Source organism: Megascapheus bottae, chromosome 30 (genome assembly GCF_031878675.1).
Source record: "Megascapheus bottae isolate mThoBot1 chromosome 30, mThoBot2.hap1, whole genome shotgun sequence".
Classification (NCBI taxonomy): Eukaryota; Metazoa; Chordata; class Mammalia; order Rodentia; family Geomyidae; genus Megascapheus; species Megascapheus bottae.
This window is the reverse complement of record NC_143538.1, coordinates 4,209,156-4,225,780: the sequence shown is the minus strand read 5'-3', so window position 1 is coordinate 4,225,780 and position 16,625 is coordinate 4,209,156. Positions and strand designations below refer to the sequence as shown.

The following is a 16,625-nucleotide window of genomic DNA, read 5'->3' as shown; positions in this document are numbered from 1 at the left end:
CAGCTCTTGAAGCAGAGCTCGGCATGGGTACGTGGAAACTAGGAAGGAGTCAGGGAAGCCTCTAGGCTCCCCTGGCCATGCCTGTCCTGAAGAAGAGGCTGTCCCAAGTGAATGACCTCCTGTCCATTTACCTGAGCTGACCCCTGCTCAGGCTCGGGCGAAGGAGATGCCCAGAAAGCAGCCAGCAGTATCTGCGATAGCTGTAATTCCGTGAGTGCAGTTGCGGTGGCTACTGGGAAAAATCTACCTGCCATTATGATGCATTAGGAGCTGTGGTGTTCAACTTAGATTCCTGTATGTGTGTTCCAGCAGATGCTAGATCCAACCCAGGGTATTGTGGATGGGGAGGCGGAAGTAGACAGACCTTGGTGCTGTCCATTTGCTCCAAGAATCAAACAGATTGAGGTAGCTAGACTCCCTGCATGTCAGAGTCCCCAGAGAAGCTGCCTGGGCATGGCAGCATACACTTGTAATCCCCACACTTGGGAAGCTGAGGCAGCCCAATCACAGACTCTGCACCAGCCTGGACTACATCTCCAGACCTTGTCTCAAAATTTAAAAAAAAATTAAACTAGAGCATCTTTAAGAAACACTCGAGCCCAGCCCCAGGGACTAACAGCCAACCTTGTGGTATCAGAGACCTTGGTGTGTGTATGGGGTGGGGCGAGTGTTACGTGCTACTCTGGGAGGGGTTAATGTGGTCTCCTGGGGTACTGGTTAGTCTCTAAGAATGGCTGTGAGAAAACAGTGATTCTGACCTCTGAATGGCTCCCTGGCTCCCTGTCTCACCATGACAGCCTCTAGCAAGGCTCCACTCACTGTGACCTCAAAGCCATGCGGCCCCCACTGGAGGTCACATCAGTGGGGCAGCCCAGTCCTCCAGCCTCCAAACCTGTGCTACTGGGGTTTTTGGACTCAAGGCCTCATGCTTGCGTGGCAGGCGCTCTACCACCTGAACCATGCCTCCAGCCCTGTTTTGCTTTAGCTGTTGTTCAGATAGGGTGGTGAGTTTTTACCCTTTGGTCAGCCTCAGACCGTGATCCTCCCACTTAGCTGTGATGGTGGATGTGTACCTCAGCTTTCTGGTGTTTTGTCAGGGCTGGCCTCAAACCTCACCCTTCCAGCCCTCTGCCTGTGGAGTGGCTGGGATTTTAGGTGTGAGCCGCTGTGGGCCAGCAGGCCTCCTCTCATCAACTTCCCTGTTCTTCCCTTACAGCAATGAAAAGTGCGCAGAGAGCATCTTTGGTTAAGTTACAGGGCAACTGGAGGCAAGAGAGAGGAAACAGAGGCCACTATGTGTCACCAGTGCTACAGGTGTGTGTGGGGGGGGAGAGGAGGATGGTGCCCAGAATGTCACTGTCTTGCTGGGCTCTGCGTGGGACCGTGGCCTGCCTGCCTGCTGCCTACTTGTATATATGAAGCATACATGCATGGCTACCACTTTCCCTATAAGGAATACACATGCACAAGTATGTATAGGCATGCATGCAGGTACTCAAATGCATGCACACAGGCAGACACATGGACTTAGAATTGCATGCATACACTGTATGCATACACACACATATACTCACATACATACTCCAGCCACAGAAAAGTGAGTAAGGTGCCAGAGCCACACTCAGGATACCTGAAGAGGGCCAGCAGGGAAAGTGTCAGGGGGCAGAGTAGAGCCCAGAATCCCATCTGTGGCCACTGGACCAGGTGTCTGGACACCCAGATCCATGCCGTTCCCACAGTCTATGAATTCCCCCCAAACAGGGCAAGGCTTGGGAGACCCAGGGCTTTTGTCCAGGGGTGGATCTCCAGCTCCTGGGGCGGTGGTGAGGGGAGGCAGTAGCCTTCCACAACTGGAATTGCTATCTAGGTTGCTTTTTGTCTTCTGGGGGTCCTTCAGGGGGCCGAGGACCAGGCTGAGAGTCATAGTGTCCAGAAGCTAGGGCTGGGGACACCACCCTGAGCAGGGGCTACCAAGGACCCCAGAGCACAGGACTGAATGGGTGACAGAAGGCAATATACTAGGTACCTCTCCCCCCAGCGGGGAGGACTTGGGGTGCTGTTGGGCTTTCATACCAGTTGTTTTTCTGTTCTTTCTGGTTCCACTCAGGCATTATTTTTTTGAGGGGCAGGTGCTGAGTACCTGCAGGCCAGGTGGGCTACTGAGGGTGGGTGGGGGACAGGCCAGGTGGGTTGTAGGGGTGCGGAGTAGAGGGAGAAGGGCCAGGGGTGGGCTGCAGGGGTGCGGGTGGTGGGGGGCGGGAAGGGCCGGGGTGCGGGCCTTGCTGCAGGAACAGGAGGCGGTGGCTGCGGAGGTGCCGCTGGGGTACAAGGCCCCCACCGCCCCCTGCGCTCGGCTCCTCCCCGGGCCGCGCCCCGCCCGGCTCCCCAACGGCCAGGGCGGACCGGGGCGGAACCGGGGCGGGACCGAAGGGAGGCGCGGTCGCCGGCCAGGTGCCCGGGCCCAGGACGCAGCGAGCCGCTCCCGTCCCTGCGCCCCAGGACGAGAGACGCCGACCAGGTGACCGAGGGCGGACCCCGCCTGGACCCCCCGTCCCTCCCCGCAACCGCCCCATGCTCCCTCCGGGTCCCCGCGCCCCGTCCTCTGTCCCCGGTCCCCATGCTCCCTCCTGGTCCCCGCGCCCCGTCCTCGGTCCCCTGTCCCCGTCCCTCCGCCTGGTCCTTGCGCCCCGGGCCCCGCGCCCCATCCAAGTGCCCTGTCCACGCGCCCCGGCCCCGGCCCTGCGCTCAGTCCTGGGAACTTCCCGACTGACACGCAAGGCACCCCCGGGCTGCGGTCCCAGGGGAGAGCCCCCGACCCTTTCAACACAAATGCTTCCATGGGGACAGCACGGCAGGAGTTTGTGTCTCCCGACCCTTGCCAAAGCCCCCAGGAAGGGAGACGAGGCGGAATGGGGACAGAGGTCGTCTGTGTCCCCGGCCTCCATCTACCCCACCCCGCCCCCGCGCATGTCCTCCTCCTTCCCCACCGCGCCCCCCCCCAGAGGAGGGGAGAAGGGTGGGCTGGGACCCCTCAGCTTGCTCTGGCTATAGGGAGGGAAGAAAGGGCATCACCCCCCATCTCTTAAGTTGGGAGGGCTCAGCTCCTCAGGGGAGGGAGGCGGAGAATGGCCCTTCTTCCTTCAGGGACAGAGAAGTAGCGGGGTGAATCTGGGGTCCTAGCAGAGCTGGGCTGGTTAAGGTGGCAGCTGGCAGGGTGGTTCAGAGAGTGAGGTGGGAGGTGCAGAAGACCCCAGGAGAGGACTCGAGGTTAAGTCAGTGCTGGTGCAGAGCTCTCCCAGTGGGCAGTGCTGCTGGAGTTTGTCCAGTGGTGGACTCCACTCAACTCACATTCTCTCAGACCAGAAGGCTTCTTCTGCACTGAGGGTGGTGCCCAGGGTGGGCCATTCTGGGATGGAGGCCATCCTGACGTCCCTAGGATGTTTCTGACCTGGTGTTGCTCACAACGCTGTGTGGAGGTCACAACTCAGGCAATGAATTTGCTTGCCTCAGTTTCCTCTCATGCAAACCAGGAAGCAGAGAATCTGTATTTGTGTGTGTGTGTGTGTGTGTGTGTATGTGTGTTGGTACTAGGGTTTGAACGTAGCACCTGGGTGTTGTCCCTGAGCTTTTTCACTCAAGGCTGATGCTCTACCACTTGAGTCACAGCTCCCTTTTTGGCTTGTGGGTGGGACTTTTGTGCTCAGGCTGTCTTTGAACTGTGATCTACAGATCCCAGCCTCCTGAGTAGCTAGGTTTACAAGTGTGAGCCTCTGCCGCTTGGCTCTATATGATTTTATGAGCGATCCAAAGGAATCTGTGTTCTGAAAGACAAACCTGAGATGATTCTGTGTGTGTGTGTATGTGTGTGTGTTAGAGAGAGGGAGAGAGACAGAGACAGAGACAGACAGACAGAGACGGAGAAGACACCTACCTGGCTTCTTGGTTGGGTTATGATCCCCCCCACTTCAGCAGTTACTGCACTCCTTGATAATTCTCAGAATAGACCTCATTCTGAGCACACAGTAGGTCAACAGAAAGCAATTATTGATCAAAAACCATCTCTAGCTAGGCACCAGTGATTCACACCTACAATCCCAGCTCATCAAGAGGCTGTGATCTGAGGACTGAGATTCAAAGCCTGCTGGGCAAGAAAGTCTATAAGACTGTTATCTCCAATTAATCAGAAAAAAAAAAAAGCTGGAAGTGGAGCTGTGGCTCAAGTGGTAGAGTGCCAGCCTTGAATGAAAAAGCTCAGGGACAGTGCCCAGGCCCTGAACTCAAGCCCTGATATCAGCACATACAAACCATCTCTTCGCCTGAACGGGGCTTTTACACACCCCTCAGTTCCTGTGTAAGGAGAAGGGCACCTTACAGCGTGAAGAGGGCACAGGGCAGGAAGCACACAGTGTTACCAGAGGCAGAAGGGAAACAGTGCAGGAATACAGATGGCTCCGTGGCCCTGCCCTGGAATTGCCTGCCCTGCTTAGGAAGAAATCTTCCAACTTAGCCAGGACTTGAGGGCTCCTATGCTTGTAGGATCTGTTTCCTGGTGAAGGACCCTTGCCAGCTGGGTCAGTGCAGACCCCACAGTGTGGGAGCCTGAGGCCTAGTGGGAGCTGTGTTCTCTGCTTCATCTTCCATAGCCTTTCTTGTAGCTGAAATACGTGTGTGTGTGTGTGTGTGTGTGTGTGTGTGTGTGTGTGTGTGTGTGAGTGTGTGTGAGTGTTGGTCCTGAGGCTTGAACACACGCCCTGGGCTCTGTCCCTAAGCTCTGTAACTCAAGGCTTGTGTTCTACCACTTAGAGCCACAGCTCCACTTCCAGTTTTCTGGTGGTTCGTCGGAGGTAAGAGTCACACAGACTTACCTGCTGGAGCTGGCCTCAAACCCCTGTCCTCAAATCTCAGCCTCCTAAATAGCTAAGATTACAGGTGTGAACCACTGGCACCCGGCTTTCTGATCTAGTTTAATTATGGCTTGTCACCTGTCCTCCATGTTAGGCAGTGCGGTGTGTAGGCAGGGCTTTCTGAGTGTGGTAGATGTTTAGTTAATAGGTATGGGGTAAATAGACCCGTCCACTCCACCCTTCCTCACTATCCAGACTGTGAGAAGGAGCAAGGAGAGAGGATGACTGGTGGAGGCAGAGCTGTTGCCAATCCTGGCTGGACTCAAGTGAATCAGAGCCTGGTCCATACCCCCTGCTCTGTATGGCTAGAAAGGGATGAGGGGCTACCTGGCCTTGAGCCTTCAGACCATCTGTCTCCAGAAAGCCAGCTCTTGGGCCAAGCATATGGCTGTCCCAGAGGGCATTAGGGGAGTCTTAGGGGACTTCCCTGCCACGGGCCCCAAGCTGCTTTATTCATGGCATTTATGGTTTGCCAAAAATGAGGGTAGAAGTGTACTTGCTGAGTCTCAGAGTTGCAAGAGGGTACTCTAGAAGTTGGGCCTTGAAGGATGGGTAGGAGTTTTCAAAGTGTGCTTGGAAAAGTTGGGGAAGGAGTCAGGGCAGGTGAGGCGATAATAGTTTTACCTAAAGATCTGACCAGGGGTGGGTGCCTCTTCCTGTGTGTGTGAGATCATTATAGTGCTTCCAGTTGCATCTCTCAACCCTACCCCAGCCCTGTATGGGTGTACTTCTGGAACAAGGGAGGCCATGACCTGAGCCATGGGTGGGGTTGGCGCATTCCTATGCCTGCCCTCCTTATCACAGCCACCATCCCTTAGGGCTCAACTGGGTGGCTGGGCCCCAGCTGTGGAAAAATACCCACGTGAGTCAGTGCTCCTTAGTACTAGGTAACACCAGTGGCCAGGACCTGGGCCACTGCCGGAGGCTCCGTGGGGGCTCCTCAGGAGCCAGGGTGGCTCTGGACACTGATGAGGTGAAGCAGCATGGTAGCAAGGCATCTGCAGAGGAGAGAGAAAATCACAGATGTGGGAGGATCTCTCAAGGTGGGACCCGAAGTTTAGCTCCCTCTCCCCTCTCAGTTTCTCCTCTAGGCCAGGTTTTATCAGGGAGAGTTCTCTCTGCCTCCTTACCTTGATGCAAGCCCAGTACCATTCCATGCTCCTGATAGAGTGAACCCTAAGTCCCGGGAGGGGACATTTTGTCTAAATAACCATCACCCCTCTGGAGATAAGAGTCTCATGGACTTTCCTGTCCTGGCCTGCTCTGGATCTCCAGAACAAATCCAGTGTCCCTGCCCAGCATGGGACTTCATCTCTACATGCTCCTTGTTCCCTGTCCTGGGAGTGGGGGACACAGGAAGTGAATCAGCTTAGAGACATGGCAAGCTGCGTCTTCTGTTTATTCTTAACTGTGCATACACCGAACTCCTTCCTGCCTGTTGCTTCATGGCTGGGTGTGGGGGTGGCTGAAGAATTTTAGAGAGAAGTCACTGTTCTAAGCCTAAGTTGGAATATTCCAGAAGGACCCGTTTGGAGAATTCATTCTTAGTTCTAGTGGAGGATATTATTGTGCTGGCCCTTGGGCTGGGTGCATGCTGGGGGGGAGGAGGGGCACAGAAGGGTGGCAGGTGACACACCCAGTGACTTCATGTGGGGAAGGCAGGTGCCCTCTGGTATTTGGCCATTTTGTTATGGTAGTAAAACACATAAAACATAAAATTTAGCCTTCAAACAGGTTTTCACACCGCAACTCATTGTTGTGAAACACACTTCTGCAACTACTGCCACGAAGTCCCTAAGCTGGGCCTGGTACCACAAACTCAAAGTTCCTGTCAATCACCAGGGCAGCCCTGCTAACCAGCCCTGTGCTCTGGCTCTGAGCTGGGCTCTATCTCTGAATTGACTTTGTCTCTGAACTTGAATCTGTCTTTGACCTTGTCGTCATCTCTGAACTTGAATCCATCTCTGACCTTGACACTGTTTCCAAACTTGACGCTGTTTCTGAGCTCGGCTCTGTCTCTGAACTTGACTGTGTCTTGAGCTTGACTCTGAACTCAGATGCCCTGTATCAGTATCATTTATGAGCAGAGACTTGCATGCATTTACTCACGCCCTAAAACCAAGCTTATGGAATTTGGCCAAAGGCTTCACAGTTAAACTTTGAATGGCAACAGGGTGTGGCAGGGAATTGTAGATGTATGTCATAGGACGTGGTGGCCCAAGATGGCATTTCCATCTCACTGTGACATCTTACAGCAATTGATTCTGTTGTAGACCTGTTCTTCATTTGCAGGGGGTTTGGGGGTTTACTGGGGTTCCTGGCTTTATACACTTAGAAGCCATTAGTCATGCCTCCTCCCTTAAAGTGGCAGTTAAAAATGTCACCAGACATTGTCCCTTGGGAGAACTATTCCTCATTGAGATCCATTGCTGTGGCGTGGGGTGGGGGAGGGGGGCACAGCTTTGTGGAGAAAATGACATCCATCTGAACAGATGAGAGGGATGTGGGTGCAGAGGTGCTGGGCAGCTTCTGATCCCTGATCAGGAAGCCACATCGCATGCCTGGGACAACCAGCAGGTCACTGGGACATCTTCAGGCAAGCTGGTAGGCCTGCAGGCTCCAGGCCTTATCCCTGGGCACAAGATCAGAGCAGCAGCTGCCCTTGGTTGCACACCTCCTGGGTGCTTATTGAAGTCTACTGTGCACCAAGCACTGGCACACAGTGCAGACACACCAAAGAGGTGGCTGCTCAGGGACCTCAGAGGAAAGCTAGGGAACTAAACGGAATTTGAAGGCAGCACCACTTGTTTTACAGAGGGGGGAAAGTGAGGCTCAGAAAGTTCTTGCATCCAGAGGGAGCTGATTGCAGAGTGCAGGGTGGGAAAAGTCTAAGTCCTTCAGGCTCCATGTGTGTATGGAGGGGCGATCTTCCACAGGGTCCCTCAAATGGTCCTGTCTACCAGACCCTGCCCCTTGGGCTAAGCCCCGCCCCTGCCCAAGGCCCCACCTACTAGCCCCCAGGCCCACTCCGATCACAGGCCCTGCTCCTCCCCCCTCCTCTTCCTTCTGCCAGTTCTACCTCCCAGCTCCTTGCCCCCACATCTTTCCTATTGGCCTGTATGGTGCAATCTTTGGGTAATGATTACTTGAAATGGCTAACCCACTAGTTTATTGGTTGATGATCACTGCAGGTCACAGTCACCCCCTCCCACCCATTCAGGCCCAAAAGATGAAGCTCAGTTAATGATCACCAAGGAAAACTGTTGGATGCAAATAGAGGAGGCCCGCTGGGAAGATGATTTCCCTGGATCTTCACTCTGGAACATCCACCCAAATCAGAATACACATGAGGATACTGCTTCCTGTACACCCACCTCCACTGAACCCCCCCACACACACCTGTCTGTTTAGACGTAAGGCCAGCTGGCCACCCTGGCTACTACCTGCCTGTGGGCCCCCAGCTCTGAGTCCCAGCTCCCCCAGGAGACATTATGCCCTCTCTGCCAAAAACAGCCCTCCACTCTGCCCCCTCCTCAGCCTTCCCCTACCCTGTCTGTCCTTTCTGAACCCCTCAAAGACTTTGGGTAGGTCTTCTTTGGAGAGATGGGGGGGGTGGGGAGGGGGAGGGGGGAGTGGGGAGTTGAACAGTTTTGGGGGTTTGAACGTACTTCCCTCTAGATGGGGTTACAAGAAAGCCCCATGTTTGCACTTCCTGGGTTGACAGACACAGAGGATAAGAGGACAACCACAGCCACCTCCACCTCGTGCTCATTGTGGGCCACCTGCAGTGTTGAGGAAATAGATGGAAGCAGGGAAAAAGTAACCTCTGAATTGGCTGGCCTGCTGCTGGCTACTTATTGCAAAGAACTTTGGCCAACACTTAAGGGGCAGGGGATAGCTTTGTCTGTTCATAAATACAAGCGGTGGTGAAATGTAACAGTTTGATGTGGTTGGTAATACAAGATTTGCCCAGCCCTGCAATCTGCTTTCCTTGACTGACATTATCCCGACACTGTTGCGTTCCACACTGGTAACTGCAGGTCTGCCCTTCCACATTGGTTACTGCAGGTCTGTAACATTTTTACCAGCCAAGTTACATAGAGGAAGATCACTTCCCCAGCTGGGCTTGGGTCCTTTCCTGCTTTTCTCTGCCACCTGCTCTGTCCAGATGTGTAGTGCTTGCCTAGCTGTAAATATTTACATCAGCTGGATGATTGACCTCCTCCCCACCCCTAAAAAAGATTTAATTCCTTCACTGACCCCTAATGCCATAGCAAACTGGTGCAAGCTAGTGGCTAGTCCTGAAAGGGTTTAGAGCTGGTGGGAAATTATCCCTTTCTAGGAAGATTTGGTTTTGTGGGGGTGGGTGGGGGGATTGGGAAAAGGAGAAACAATACTGAGATTTGAATTCAGTCTTGTCCTTGCTCTGTACTGTGCTGCCTTACCTTTCATCTGGCTGGCTCCTAAGCCCTGTCCACAATTCCTGAAGCCAACTTTCACCTTCAAAGACCGAGGCCCATTCCCCACCCCTCAATTCTGCCCATGCAAAACATGGGAATCCTGAGTCTCTCCTCTCCCTGCCCCCTTGGTTTTGTTTTGCCCCATCTGTCCTTCATCCTGGAGTCTTCTGTCCTGTGATTTTTATCTCTCAGGGGAGAGTTATATGTAAGGAGTCTCATGGACATTCCTGCTTAGACTGGCTTCAAATCGTGATCCTCAGATCTTAGTTTCCTGAGTAGCCTTGGGTCAAGTACTCCTTTGTCATGAAGATGGGAGATGCCTAGAGGGGATGGGTTTTGGGGAAGGGGAAGTGCCCCTTTCACTGGGCACTGTCCTTTAGCTTTTCCACTCAAGGTTGCTGCTCTGCCACTTGAACCACAGTTCTGCATCTAGCTTTTTTGGCTTTTTGGTGATAAGTCTTATCACCAAAGTCTGGCTAGGATCCTCAGATCTTAGCCTCCTGAGTAGCTAGGATTACAGGCATGAGCCACTGGTGCCAGATTCGAGTCTCTTACATAAAATGTTGTCTCACAGGAATCTAATCTATCCAAAGGGCCACCCTTGAAACACTCAGAGACTGAAGTAAGATCAAGCTAGTGTGACCATTCCTGCACACCAAGCTGCTGGCTGTGGGCCGTGCTCCAGATAGAAAGCGGGTGTGCGTGACTTACACGGCACTTCTGAGGCAAGGCAGAGACTAGGGTCCAGAGTGTGAAGGAGCAGAGCCCAGAGCACTGATCTGTGAGCCGTGCAGCAGTGGGGGACCATGCAGGGGAGAGCAAGCCAGTAAGTGGCCTTCCTGGAAGAGATGGAGTGTGCCGGGTCTGAAAGGCAGCAGAGACTGAATGGGAGGAGGACCTGTGGCTTGGAATAGGGCCCAAAGCCTAGATGAGGTGAAGTGATACCGGGGAGAGGTTGTGGGTGGCTGTGCTTCTCCAGCCCACAGTGACTTGCTGGGTGAGGAGATTTCTCTAGGGAAGGGCCAGGCTACCAGCTTGTTGAACCGGCTTCTCCATCTTGCAGAGACCAGGCCCTGCCCAGCCTGCTTGGCCAGGTTCCAAAGCTGGCAGCAAGAAGGGGCTCATGCAGAGGAGAATGCCTTGCATCCATGGATGGGCACGCCTGACTAGGGAACCTGCAGCCAACCCTGCTTCCTCCTGCCAGGGACTCCAGGGTGCCCAGGGCGCCTGGGTGTGGCTTTACTCTGGCTGATGGTGCTTGCACACAACACTGAGCATTTGATGCAAGCGGTGGCCGTCTTCGGTGACATCTATGTGTCACACACATACCTCCATGGACTTCAGGTTAGGGACCCTCAGTACTGCAGCCCCCAGTGCCTCCCCTGGACGGGGTCTGTGTGGTCCCGAAGCCACACTGGCATACCTCATGCTATTACAAGCTGTTACCTTGAGGCATTTTGTGTCACATTTAGGAGTTAATTATGTTCAATCTGATCTCTCACGGAACTTTCCCAGCCCTGGCAGGTATTCATGCCAAAGACAAACAGGTAGACTTACTCCCTCCAAGCTGCAAACTGTCCCAAGTCCAAGTCCTGTGGTTCTCCCTCCTGCCACACTTCTGAAAAGCCTTCTCCAAACACCACCTATCCAGGGTGCTCATGAGGGTAAAAATGGATCAGGAGAGGCTTGGGGACAACTGGTCACCTTGGATCCTCAGCTCTCTTAGCCATATGGTAACAAAGCCAATAGGCGACTTGTGACATGTTGGACGTGTTGTTGTTGCTGTTGATGGTGGTGGTGGTGGTGGTGGTGGTGTGTGTGTGTGTGTGTGTGTGTGTGTGTGTGTGTGTTGGTATTGGGGCTTGAACTTAGGGTCTTAAGCTCTCATTTAGCTTTTTCTCTGGAGGCTGGTGCTCTACCACTTGAGCCATGTCTCTACTTCTGGCTTTTTGGTGGCAAATAGAAAGTTTCACAGACTTTCCTGCATGGGCTGGCTTCTGTCATCACTAAGTCTCTGCCTCCTGAGTAGCTGAGATTACAGATGTGGGCCTGGCACACATTTTCATACTTATTTTTTCACTGTGGCCAGTAAGCAGAAAGCCTTTGATCTTTTTTTTTTCTTCCCAGTCCTGGGCTTGAGCTCAGGGCCTGAGCACTGTCCTTGGACTTTCTCAAGGCTAGAACTCTACCACTTGAGCCTCAGCACCACTTCCGGCTTTTTTCTATGTATGTGGTACCGAGGAATCGAACCCGGGTCTTCATGCATGCTAGGCAAGCACTCTACCACTAGGCCAAACTCCCGGCCCTTTGATCTTCATACAGTCACATTACAAGATTTACATAATAGGCAGAACAAATACCCCAAAGTGATGCTCATCTTTATGCCCCATTCTGGTTACAGTGTGTTCTGCTGTTTCCCCTGCCATTCTATTTTTAAACACTAGTCATGGCTCAGTGAATTAGCTTTGCGATGGTGAGACAGATTGTGAGCTGCAGTTTGGACAACACTGAGAAAAGCCCTGGTCACGGTACGGGGGCTGCCTGAAGGTGTTTGGAATTGTGTCAAGACAGGCTTCTGACCCTGGCTGCAACCAGACTGACAGCCATTTGGCTAAGGCGTAGAGTCCACTTCCTTCAGCTCACTGCCTGTCTTTTTTCCCCCCTCTGGTGGGCTCAGGCCTTGGTTTGGCAGAGTAGGGCTGCTAGTCTTTCTGGTTCTATGGCAGGGTGGTGTCCCATGGTTGCCTAGCAACCTTGTTTAATGTTCACTTTGCCAGGCCCTGGCTGAGTGACCTTGTTCAGGTCCTTTTCTATCTGGAACATTCATCTCCAAGATAGGAGGAAGGGGAGGGGGTAACTACTCTGTGCGGTTCAGTGTAGATGTTATTTTTTTTCATGGAAAGTTGGGAAAAGTTCTTGTATTAAAACAGCTGTAAGTTGGGCATTGGTGGTTCACACCTGTCACCCAAGCTATTCCTGAGGCTGAGCTCTAAAGATGGATTGTGGTTCAAAGCCAGCTGGGGCAAAAAAAGATCTGAGCTGGTTTTCAAGTTGCAATCCTCAGATCCCAGCCTCCTGAGTCGCTAGGATGACAGAGGCGTGAGCCACCGGCATAAGGGTGTGAGCCCCGTACTCCTTCACGTCATGTAGCTTTCAGCAAAATCCCTGAGGATTTTGAAGGAGAAAAGAATACAGTTAAAGTGGTCACCATGCTAGGGAAAGTCGCTCCTGCCGGTGTTCTTGGGGTGAAGGTCTGCCATCTGGAACGTTCTATGGTGGGTTGAGAAGAACTGCCATCTTCTGCCATCCCTAGCAAGCCCATGTCTGAGACTGGATGCAGCAGGTGTTGGCAGAGGCTGACCTGATGTCTTCATGTTGACCCTTCCAGGGAACCCAGGATGCCCAAGCCCTGAGGAGGTCTGGTGAGAGGCAGGGGCCGTCCCCCACCGGCCTGGCCCACCGGGCATCAAGATGTTGAGCCTGAAGCTCCCCAGGCTCTTTAGCATGGAGCAGGTGCCGCAGGTAAGTGCTCAGTTCCTGCTGGTGACTTCTGGGGTGTGTCCAGGGCTTGGTGTGCCATGGGGAGGTGGCGCTGTGGATAGCTTGTGTGCTCTTCACAGATCCTTTCTTCCTGATGAGCCTCCTCTCCCCGGTGCTCTTGTGGAAACCGGTGCCTCTTGTTCGTGCTTCACGAAGCCTGCAAAAGGAAGCCATCCTGGCGCTCTTGAGATTGCCCTTTCCCAAGGCAAAATCTTTAGCTGGTTCACAGATTCAGACTGCTAAGAGGAGGCTGACAGCCATTGCCAGGGCAGAGAGGTTTGTGGGATGAAGCAGACCCCTTCAACCACCTCAACATGGCTTTGCTGAAAAGCCTCACTGGAGGCCTCCCATCCTGGATCAGGTGACAGGAAGGTAGCCAGCAGTCCCTTTGCACCACCTTCTGTGCACTAGTCCTAGGATGCCATCCTGGGGTATAAGGGCCCCAGGGTCTGCTTCCCTTGGCCCGAGGGGATATCCTGGGTATGTGTGTGGTAACAAGCTGGGTTCCCATTTCATTGCAAAGAACAGGTCACTGCGCCAGCCAGCTTCCTGTTCGTTTCCTTCCTTTGGGCTGAGGCAGAGTCCTGTTTTCAAGGTGAGAGTTGTGCCAGGAGGTGACCATACCTCTCCTCAGCTCTTTACCAAGCACTTATGATTCCCCATCAGGCAAACAGTTCACTAAACTCAGCATCAGAGCCAGGCGCTGGTGGCTTCCTTCTGTAATCCTAGCTACTAAGGAGGCTGAGATCTGGGGAAATCACAGTTCAGGCAGAAAAGTCCATAAGACTATCATCTACTAATAACCACCAAAAAGCCAGAAGTAGTAAAGGAAGTATGAGTCAAGCGGTACCAGCCATGAGGAAGAAAGAGAAAGAAAGGGAAAAAAAAGCAAGAAAGAAGGAAAGAAAGAAAGGAAGGAAGGAAGGAAGAAAAGAAGCTAAGATATATTGGCAGACCCCTAAAAGCCCTAGCCTCAACCTACAGTGAGGTTCTTGCAGAAGGTGGCCTGGGAGAGAAGGGAACCACTTAAAGTTGGTTAGGCCCTCCTCCCTGATGCGGTTTAGGCTGAGATCTGAGCTCATTGCTGGGGACACAGGTTCAGGAGTCACACACACACACACACACACACACACACGCACACACACACACACACACACACACACACACAGACATCGGTAGTTTCTTAGGGTGATTGGTAGTGCCCAGTCAATGGAATTCTAAACATTGGAGCTGGCAGTGCCCGCACAGGCTGTGGGCTGCCCTAGACTGCATCCTTTCTGCCTGCACTCATAAATGATGGGACAGCAGTGTCACACCGTCCTGGTGACTTTGATAGCTTAAATATGTCATTTCACATTACATGGTGCAGCCAATGCAGGTGGTGAAAAGGGGAGGATTCAGGCAGGTGAAAGTCCTGCCATTTTCTAGCCACACCACATGATCCAAAGACCACCACAGAACGGGGAGAGGAACAGCTGTTTTGGCTTGGGATCCCCAGAAACAGACTCAGCTCTAAAGATTTGCGTGCAGAAAGTTAACCCAGGCGCATTTTCAGACACACACCTGTGAGTAAGCGAGGGGAATGCATAGAACAGATGGAGATGTATCACAGGAGAGCTGGCACAGTGACTGGCATTTCTGACCTGTCCTGAATGAGAAAAGGGCAGGGGGGTGGGGAAGGAAACAACAAAACAAGCAAAGCTCTTGATTGCATATAGCTATACTCTGCAAAATACCAAAGATAAGTGAATTTCACTGTGACATTCATATCTGGGTGTCATGTGGATAAGGGATATTTGAAAGAGCCATGAAGCAAAAACAGACATAATTCGTAATTTATTACATTTATGCCATAAAGTTTATTTTTATGGCTTTTGTTTCCCCAATCTTAGAGTCCCGGTGTTGTAATCAACATTATTTGTATTTTGTGGACAGTGATGTCAAGTTAGACCACTGCTGATGAGTCAGTCAAGTTCTTAGATAGGAAATTAAGAAATTAATTCAATTAAGAGGAAACTCTGGCTTAGTTTCTGGTCCATCTTGTTGAGGTGGAACAGTAAGAATTCCCAAAAGCATCATTAAATCCACACTTAGAATCAGAAATGAATAAACAAATGTAACAAACTTTACCAGCCAAATTCAACTGTTACCATGAGACTGCAGCAAGCAAAGATAATTATATGAGCAAAAGCAAAGGAAAAAAAAGTTAAATATTTTTATTTCATGTGCTCCTATCTCATATGGTTGGCTATACATTTTCAGGGCAATATCTGAGTTACTACAGTACTTACTTGTTTTGCTTAGGAAAAAATGGAATCATATATTAAGAGGATTGAAATTTAAGGTCAACCTGGGCAGAAAAGTTAGCAAGTTGCCATGTCAATCAATAAACCAGGCATAGCAGTACATTTCTATCTTCCCATCTATACAGGAAGGATGGGTAGAATGTTTCTTATCTACCCCTCCGCAAAAAGCAAAAACCCCTTTTGAAAAATGACCTCACACAAAAAGGGTTGAGGCATAGCTAAAGTACAGGAGGCCCCTGTCTAGCAAGTGTGAGGCCTTGAGTTCAAATCTTCAGTACTACCTCCCTTGCACATAATGTGTATATTTTAAAGAAACCTGAAAATAGCAGGATTTTTACTATTTGAATAATAGGAATGATAACACAATATACAATGAACCTCATGAAAAAAATCTCTACAGAAATATTGATGTCAAGATTATTCATACATAAATCTCTCTTTCTTAATCCATAGGTGTTTTTCTCCCCCACCCCATTATCTTAAATTTCATTTTATTGGTATGTTATTTTTATTGCCTATTACATATGTGGCTCCTTTAGTTTAGAAAAATCAAATTCATATGTACAATAATGAATGCTCTTTTTTAATCCCTTTGAAAATGAAATATCCAAACCTAGATTTCATTTTGTAGGATTTTCGCCAACATCATCTTTTATTTTTATTCTTATTTTTTTGTTGGCTGTGGGGCTTGAATTCAGGGTCTGGGAGCTGTCCTTGAGCTCTATGACTTTGAGCTACAGTGCTACTTCCGGGTTTTGAGTGATTAATTGGAAATAAAAATCTCATGGGGACTTTTCTGCCCCTGGCTGGCTTTGAACTGGGATCTTCAGATCTCAGCCTCTCCAGTAGCTAGGATTACAGACATGAGCCATTGGCACCCAGCTGCCAACAACATTTTTAAAAAATTATTTTTTTTTTGCCAGTCCTGGGCTTGAGCTCAGGGCCTGAGCACTGTCCTTGGACTTTCTCCAGGCTAGAGCTCTACCACTTGAGCCTCAACACCACTTCCAGCTTTTTTCTATGTACGGGGTACCGAGGAATCAAACCCGGGTCTTTGTGCATGCTGGACAAGCACTCTACCACTAGGCCAAACTCCCAGTCCAGCCAACAACATTTTTTAACAATAAAATCGTGTTGCTATCCGTGTCTCTATCGGCACTGAGGTTTATCTTCTGCTTCACTGATTTTTAGCTAGCCACTGTAGCCACTGTGAATCTTGTCTGAACTGGAACCAAATGCTTAGCAGCTCTCTTTTGGTGTTCCCATTGGGTGTCAAGAGCAATTTGAGGTCAAGTGAAATGGGCAATTCTGCAAGATGTCTCATCTTCGGGAAGAATTGAAGAGTGAGATGTGCACTTTGGAATTGTTTGAAAGAAAGCCATCAATTCTAGTCAGCCATCTATATACCCTGTACT

General features: G+C 51.2%; 1 protein-coding gene across 4 annotated transcripts in view; it reads left to right on the top strand.

The window, feature by feature from the left end:
• Nucleotides 1-325: 325 nt before the first annotated feature.
• Nucleotides 326-16,625, top strand: part of Paqr5 (progestin and adipoQ receptor family member 5) — a 31,310-nt gene continuing 15,010 nt past the window's right edge. The window contains exons 1-2 of one of the 4 annotated variants that reach the window (XM_090321834.1): nt 326-405; nt 1,217-1,314. In XM_090321834.1, coding sequence (XP_090177960.1) covers nt 1,219-1,314 — 96 coding nt within the window. In that variant the 5' untranslated portion in view covers nt 326-405; nt 1,217-1,218. Of the gene's footprint in view, nt 406-866; nt 1,005-1,216; nt 1,315-2,444; nt 2,519-12,752; nt 12,887-16,625 lie in introns of those variants that run through there. The other 3 variants (XM_090321832.1, XM_090321835.1, XM_090321836.1) reach the window with 3 other exon arrangements.